General features: G+C 40.8%; 1 protein-coding gene across 1 annotated transcript; it reads right to left on the bottom strand.

Annotated features, from left to right (window-relative positions):
• Positions 1-3,825: 3,825 nt before the first annotated feature.
• On the bottom strand, positions 3,826-7,457 carry LOC109748314 (chlorophyllide a oxygenase, chloroplastic). The gene is made up of 9 exons (XM_020307350.4): positions 7,045-7,457; positions 6,661-6,906; positions 6,157-6,261; positions 5,773-6,075; positions 5,535-5,682; positions 5,231-5,415; positions 5,017-5,129; positions 4,600-4,894; positions 3,826-4,390 (listed from the first exon to the last, which is right to left on the bottom strand). The coding sequence occupies exons 1-9, from the start codon at positions 7,117-7,119 to the stop codon at positions 4,208-4,210; spliced, it is 1,653 nt and encodes a 550-aa protein (XP_020162939.1). The 5' UTR covers positions 7,120-7,457; the 3' UTR covers positions 3,826-4,207.
• Positions 7,458-8,427: the final 970 nt, after the last annotated feature.

Below are 8,427 nucleotides of genomic sequence, written 5' to 3'. Positions count from 1 at the left end.
CTTTTTTTATCTGCTTTCCCCCCTCTTTTGTTGTTTCTCTTTCTTTTTCCTATTCTTCCATTTTATCCTTTTTTCGGTTTTATTTTACTACATTGTTCATGATTTAAAAAGTTATTCATGGATTTCAAATTTGGTTTAATTTTGATAATTTGAACACGATACAAAATTTTGTCAGCGTGTATCACAAAATGTTCAATATTATCCAGCGTATATAAAACTTTATTTCAATCTGTAGTTAAAAAAATTTCAACGTATATTAGATGTTTGTTCAATGTATATTTTAAATGTGTTCATTATATATCTAAAAAATGTTGACCGTGTATTTTTAAAAAAATCAGCGTATAAACAAAAAGTTCAATGTATATTTGAAAGCTATTCATCGTATATAATAAAATTCATCAAATGTTTGGATTTTCAAAAAATTGTGTTTTGAATAATTATTCGCGATTTTCCAAAAAAAAAGTTTTAAGAGTTTGTTCGAGTTTCAAAAATAATTCAAGAAAAATTTATTCATTTATGTTAAAGAAGATTAATATACGAATCTACCGCTCTATATAATTCTTTTAGTTTATGTTATAATTTAAGACATACTCAGTTGCTAGTGCATCGGTGCGCAACGCGGCTATCTAGCATCAATCACTGTATTTTTCCTTGACATCTTATATTTACGTTCGCTCTTGAGAATGAGCCAGCCCGTTTTGTGTGAATCCTTCAGCGAAAGCTTCTCATTTTGACGCTCAGGAGCGTCGAGCAGGAGCTCTCAGAAATCATATACAATGCTCTCGTTGAGTCGCATTGTCGATGTTTCGCATAGAGCCGAACGACCATCGACTAAACTGGGTCGGCCCATTTAGCAAGTCAATTTCCTTGGTTGTTGAGGCATTGAAAACATCTAGAAGGTTCCAACACGGTCTTTCCATTTTCCTTTTTAATTTTTTTCCTTTAATGTATTTTATTTTAATTTGTTTTTGTAAATGGTCGTGTTTCTAAAAAAATTGGGATTTTCAAAAGAATTGAAATTTTAGAAAAACATCAAATATTTAAAAATATATTCAGGATTTTTTAAAATATTCATAGTTTCAATAGGTCTTCCTGGAATGTTATAAAAGTTTGGAATTTTAAAAAAGCTATTGGTTTTTTATATAAATGCGCATTTTTAAATAAAATGTTCAGAATTTTTAAGTGGTGATCACAATATTTTTAGAAACTATTCAGTTTTGTTTTAATTTATGATTTTAACATTTTCTACTGCAGACTTTTTTCCTAGAAATGGCCCTGGTATAGAAAATGGTTATAGTACATGGGCTTAAAATTAGCCGTCTTGTGTGATTGGGCTTAAATATACCTTAAAGAGTGACCGTTAGTGCAATAGAACACAGCATCACCTCTACCGTTTGCTCTGGTGGGCCGGCCCAAAATCTTTGGTTTTTCAAAGCTTTTGTCTACAGTGCATTTACTAAAACAATAACAGTGCATACTCGGTTTGGGAACCTTCCATTCGGTTTAGGTATGTTCCGACAATTTATGTTCTCTGCTGGTTTTAATCCGTTTCTTTTCCTTTTTGTTAACGTTTTCTCTTTTTTTCTATTTTTTATGTTTTCATTTTTTCTATTTTTCAAGTACATGTTAAATTTTTTGAAGTCATGTTGAACAATTTAATATACAGGTTTAACATTGTTTGGACACACTCTATTGTTTCTCAAATACAGTATAGAACATTTGCCAAATGCACATTGAACATTTTATTTTTGACTATGGACATTGAACATTTTTCAAATGCATGGCTGAAACAATTACTATACACACACTGAACATTTTTCCAAAATTTCATTAACTTCTCTAAAACGTGGAACATGTTTTAAATGTTATTAACATTTGTTAAAGAAGAGGTGAGGATTTCAAATACACAGTGAAGATATTTAAAAAATACATTTTTAACACTTTTTAAAACATATGTTGAACATATTTCAAATACATGTCAAATATTTTTCTAATACATGATTAGTAAAATTCAATATGTTTAAAAAAATTAGATACACAGTGAACAATTTTGAAATACACTATGAACATTTTTTTAATACATGACAATGATTTTTGTAAACACATGATGAACATTTAAAAAAAATATTATGAACATATTTTAAATTTCATGAGTATTTTTATGAATGGTGAGAACATCTTCTAAATATCATGAACAAATTTTTGAACGTGTTAATTTTTTTTGAATAATAATTTTTATTATTGTATGAATACTATTTATAAATATCTTGGAAGCTACCGAAACAAGTGTAAGTCACCATTGGATAACAAAAAAAAACAAGAAAACATAGCCAATCAAGATGGAACGAACCAATCAAGACGCACAACCGACCAATCAAGATGCTAAACTTGGGCCCGACCCGTTTAACCTGCGTTGTAGGCGAGCACTCTTGTGCCCCGCAGCAAGCGAGATCAAGACGCTCCCCATGAGCGACAAACTAAGGGGCTCTCCAGAAACCGGTGCTGAGAAGACGGATTTTATAGTGTCCTGAATAGGGCTGCTCCCTTTACATTTGCGCCTCCTTGTTCCTTGGTAGCAGCAATCAGCAGCAGGCCATAGGCCCATCTTGCTTCATGTTTGGGAGCCTCACATTGAAGAGAGATACATCGACCTGAGAAAAACTGTAAAGAGAATAGAACCCTAACTTAAACCCAAAAGACCCGATTAAGAAATAGAATTACAATTAAGACCGAAGAATCCCTTGAGCTTGAAGCCACCATCTGTCACCTGCCTCCGGCACCACCACAGCAGCCACCGAAGGAAAAGAGAACAAAACACGTGTTCATTCACGTTTAACGCGGCCCCATCATTGATCTATAACTTTTGAGACTTCCAAAGTGGCTTGCCAAAGGTGAAGCCATGTAGTTGAAGAATCTAGCCAGGGCAGCACCTTTGACGTGCTATATAACTCCAGATTTGGCACCCACGCGCGACAGTGTCGAGTGAGGAAACCTGAACTGTCTTCAACCATGATTTCGCATACGATGTTGATCACCGTGGGCACCCGCTCTTGAACAACCTCATGTGCTCCGGGCCGACGGCAGAGTGAACGTTGTCGCAACGACAGAGCCTGAGGACACAATCCACCACAGGATGTTGCTGCAGCCACACCATACCCACTTGAACAGACTAGCACACAAATCCATCACCTACCATAGAGCAGAACGCCATGTAGAGGACGGATCTGGAGCTTCATTAAAGTTTGACAATATGTTATTTGGTTGAGTTTTTGTTATTGTCAGAAAGATATGTGTGACTATATGTTAATTGGTTGAGTTTTTTATTGTTCTTGGAAAGTTAACTAAATACTACATAAAGATATTCTTCCATCACAGAAGGATTACCTCTTCAATTTTTTAAAGCTCTTCACATTTTCTAAAATGTCAAATGGCTGTATCCTTTATCAAAGAGGAACGTATTTTTTTGTCCATCAAATATTTCAAAATTATAGAAATGATCCCTCAACTCCAAAACATCAAACTTCACTCCCTTAACTTTCAAAACATGACAGGAAGGTCCCACATAGTTCAAGCCAAAAACCACTCCACGGCAGCAAGAAACCACCCGAAGTGGCACGAGGGACTAAACTTATCTGATTTTGAAAGTTGAGGGACTAAAGTTTGCTGGTTTGGAGTTGAGTGACCATTTCTATACTCTCGAAAGAGTTGAGGGATGAAAAATATACATTTCCCTTTATAATTCCCTAGAGAATGCTTTCGCCTAAAACCCTTTACATATCAACATGAGGATTATAAATTTATAATTCCCTAGAGAAAACACTATGATTATCATAAAACCATTTCCCAGGGGAGCATGCTTTTGCCATACGATTATGTACGCTTTGACAGTAACATTGGAGGATACTTTACATGAATGAAGGGAGGGGGAGAAAAAAAGAACAGAAAATCAACCTCAGATTACAATTGCATCAGTTGATGCAGCCGCTAGTGTACAATTAACAATACACAATTGCAATGATGGTGCCCATTATCCTTTTCACAGGGCTTCCTTCCCAGAATCCTTCTATCTGTAGCAATATTTGGCCAGATGAACAACCGCGCTGCAATGCACGACCAAATAATCTGTGCATACGGGTCATCTGGCTGCCATTGCCAGGCAAAGAAATGGCACGAGAGAAAGAGACTACAGGTGATGTCATGTGTTTGCCTATGATCCACTCTCAATTTCGTTGCTGAATGGTAACCGATCGACACCCCTCTCGACTGCATCCCTCCATAGCCGATACCGGATGCCGAGCTTGTCATACGACACTGGCCAGTTCCAAACGTTAGCTCCATTGTTCATTCGGTCTTGTTGGCCGAGCACAAGCCGCAGATCCTCATTCAAGACCTGCAGAAGATCGTGCAAGATTGCCATTGTCAGAACAGTTAGACACAATTGTTGAAACCAATTCAAGTCCCGTCTGACTTAGTTTGCAAATGACAGTTACTAACTACCAATTTATTATCTGTCATGTTGACATGTTATAGTTATGAAGAACTAAAACCATGACAGTAATAATGGAATGGAGGGAGTAGCTACAAAATTTTGGGACTTGCCTTCTCAGCGAAATGTGACCACAACAGGTGCATGAAAGGCATGTGCTTCATCCAGGGTGCGAAGTCGAGAGACATCCGGTACAACAGCCTGGTTTTATTCGTCGATGAGGGCAAGCATACATGGAGCTGGTGGAGATGCGTTGCACATTGCTGGGTGCTCTTCCCTTCTAGCTTTCCAGGCTTGGAGATGCCAATTGTTGACAAGACCATGCAGGGCGGTCGGAACTCCATATCGATGGGATAAGGATCCCAGTACCCTTGGAGCCCAGATGTAGGTGTCAAGAACTTCACAAAGCTGAGAATAGTAACACAAGATCAACATGTTGGCTTGCACAGGCATAATATGACCATGGATACAAAAACTGTTCATTCACCAGCCAGTTCTACTACTTGGTGTCATCAGATGTATAGAAATACCTTGGAACACTCCAGCCCTTAGCAAAGGTGGATGTATGAGTAAAAGGGGCATGAGCAAGGTCTAGTAGATTGTCCAAAAGAAGTCCATGCTCCACCGGTAGCTCCATCACAATCTGTTGAAAGATCAAGAAGAATATTCAATCAAGTCCAAGACTGAAATATACAGGACACCTGCACAATAGCACGATTGCTGCAGCATCATGCTGTTCTTTACCTCTGCATGGATTGTAAACCCTGAAGGGGGCAGCAGAGAAGGGATGGTGGGTGTGGGCGTGTCATCGCCGGGCCAGATCCAGACCATTCCTTCTTGCTCGAAGCACGGCAATGCCCGGATGCGCACGTTGAGCATCTTCGTTGATGGCATTTTCTCGCACTTTCCGTCAGTCGAATACTCCCACCCTGAAGATTGTTCATAGAAAATAAAATATTACTTGGACATCATCATTTACATGTCACAACAGACAACACTAATGAGCACAAGAAACCTGACTGGACAAAAAATTGCTCTGAGTTCTTACCATGGTAAGGGCAAGTGATTCTACCCTCATTCACTGAACCAAGATCAAGAGGACAAGCTCTGTGAGCACATGTATTCTGCACACATCCAGGCCTTTTATCTTTTCCGCGGAATATTACCCACTGCTCCTCGAAACAATCTATGGGCACCTGAGAGCACACACATGAGCTTGTCAAATAAACACATGTATCTATGACCGCAAACTACCGATTAGCTTTGACACAGGCATTTTGCTTTACCATTGTGTCATCCTTGAGGTCACTGGAGAAAGCCACCGGGTACCAGAAGTTCTTCAGATTGGCACTGTAAGGCTTCACAGGGCCAGAAATGTTGAGACTGCGGCGCTTCGGTTTTTTAGCTCCGACTCGGACCGTAGAGGAAGTGCTCGTAGTTGTATCAAGAGAAGTACTCGGGTCAAGAGAAGCGCAATCGGCCGTGTTTGCGAAAGCGCTCCCATCCGACAACAACCTCTCATTGACCACCGTCTCCATTTGCGCTAGCTTATCGAGGGCCGACGACACTCTGGATTCCGATAAATAAAGCTGTACGATGTACAGTTAACAGTGAGGTTCCAGACAACTATGCAAGGTCTTTTAGCTGGATTCTTCCGACAACAAACATACCTGGTTGTGAGCCTTTGCCAGTTCCTCCTGTAGCCCGTCGAGGTCTTTCCTCAGGTTCCCGACTGACTTGAAGTCCCTCGCTAAAGGGTTAAGAACCTCCACCACCTGCATTTCATTTCGCACAGTCCAAGTTATATATAGTCCACAACAACTAGTTATTTTATCCATAATTTCAACCTCAGGCATAATCTAATATCCATTAATCATTTATTTATACCTTAGTCTGACCAGCAGCACTCATTGTGAAATTCATTAAGTGCAGATGAAACATTTCTCTGAACTTACTATTACTATCTACCATATACATCAGTTAGTTTCAACATCAAGCATCTATCTAACATCCATTGTTCCCTCTATACCTTACCCTGATCAGTACCAACCATGGTGAAATTCAGCAAGTGCAAACAGAAACATTTCTCTGAACTTTTTTTCAGGTAACATTTCTCTGAACCTACTGCAAGTACTAGCTACCATCATTCAGAGTTCAGAACATATTTTTCATACCTTGTTGTGAAGCACCATGATGGTGAGCAGGTCCTGCCGGGCCCTCCAGTCACAGTACTGGATGTCGAAGCGGACGACGTCGAGCGCCTGCTTGGCCTCCAGGTACTGGCCCTTCTCGATCGGAACCCTCGGGCCGGGGTCATCGACATGGAACAGAGCCTCCCAGTGGTGGTTATCCTTCAGGTAGTCGGCACTGTCATCCCGGAGCACCGCGTACACCTTGATTCCACCATACCTGCCAACTCCCTGCACCACAGTTTCCACAAAGAGAACCATCAGTTCACCATGGCAGGGTGGGCGCGGTTCAACTAGCCGAGAACTGGATAATTTGGGGATACACTAGAAATTCAGAAACTCTGGAGGAGTTTGGGGTGATGTGTCTACCTTTCGGGAGAGGCAGCGGAAGGAGGGCTTGATGAGCAGGTGCGGCACCAGGGAGAGCGAGGCGACTGTGGTCATGGACGCTGCCGCCGGCCGCCGTCGAGCAGCGGGAAAAGAGGGATTTTTTCGGGTCCGGGGAAATTCCTATATCTCTGTCTCTCGGAGAAGGAAGAAGATGTGAGCGTGGAATGGAATATTTTTGCCGGAAATCAGCCGATTTTTCGCGGCTGAAGTGAGCCTGACGCCTCGCGACGATAAGGGGAGGGGGCTGCCCGCGATCTCCACGAGCCTCCCGCGTGTTGCCACGTGGGAGCCGGTGTCCGGGCTCGGGCCATGATGTGGAGGCCTCCGTCACCACGCAGACTTTTGTACCCAGTGTTTCTTGGTGGCCCGGGACAGGAAATTATCAGCGAGGCACTTCTACATTCCTTTTATTTATTTATTTAACATCAGTACTGACACAGCCGCTCATATATACGCGCGTACACTCACTCCTATGAACGCACATACGCACACCTTACCCCTATGAACGCCTCCGAAAGATTGAGCTGGCATATCATCTTGAGATTTTATAAAGTCACCGTAGGCGCATCATAGTTGACGGAAACGTCTCCTTCCACTGAACGCGCATCGCCGAAAATCTTGAAATAAATCCAAAATAAATGCGAGCACCAGGACTTGAACCCAGGTGGACTGAGGATATCACTGTCCACCTAACCATAGCCATTTTTTTCTTGAGTTGAAAGACTTCTACCAAAATCCAATCAGCTCTTGAGAGCATATGCTCCTGCCCGTCAAAAATGTTTTTTGTAATGTCAAAACATAATGAAAGAAATGAGATGTGTTCATTGTGGCACTCAAATGGTACCTGCAAATGTTTACTGGAAAAGCCTAAGCTATTTGACCGGTGCGAAAAAACAGATCGAACGCCAAATGTTATCTCTAAATGCTACACTTAATTTTGTTTTTTTCACCGAGCACTAGTATCTAGCGTCACATGAAAATTGTCAAGCACGCTTGTTAGACTAACATGAGCATCCAAATAAAGTTATTTTTTTAAATCACTATTTATTTTGAATTTACTGTTCATTCGGGAGCATATGCTCCCAGAGCCAAATTTTGTACTCCTTTTTTTGACACAGTACAACCACATATGCCCACATACACTCACCTCTTTGGACGCACGAGCACATTCTATATCTATGACCTTCAAGATATTGAGCTGGCATCACATCTTGAGAATGATAGTCACCACAAACGCCTCGTAGTCAAGGAAAACATCTCCTCCTACTAAAGGAACATCGCCGGAATACTTGAAATAAATCCAGGAAGTTGCGAGTATCAGTGCCAAGTCCAGAAGTAGAACCTTGGTGGACTGGTTCCATC

Source organism: Aegilops tauschii, chromosome 3, assembly GCF_002575655.3.
Source record: "Aegilops tauschii subsp. strangulata cultivar AL8/78 chromosome 3, Aet v6.0, whole genome shotgun sequence".
NCBI lineage: Eukaryota > Viridiplantae > Streptophyta > Magnoliopsida > Poales > Poaceae > Aegilops > Aegilops tauschii.
Note: the sequence above shows the minus strand (reverse complement) of the source record. Positions and strands in the feature narration are given on the sequence as shown.

Excerpts from the sequence above, each read along its gene's own strand:
- LOC109748314 (XM_020307350.4), bottom strand. The coding sequence starts at position 7,119 with ATGACCACAGTCGCCTCGCTCTCCCTGGTGCCGCACCTGCTCATCAAG. Across the intron at positions 5,683-5,772 it reads ACCTCAAGGATGACACAATG|GTGCCCATAGATTGTTTCGA; the intron begins GTAAAGCAAAAT and ends GTGTGCTCTCAG. Across the intron at positions 5,416-5,534 it reads AATCACTTGCCCTTACCATG|GGTGGGAGTATTCGACTGAC; the intron begins GTAAGAACTCAG and ends AACAATCTTCAG.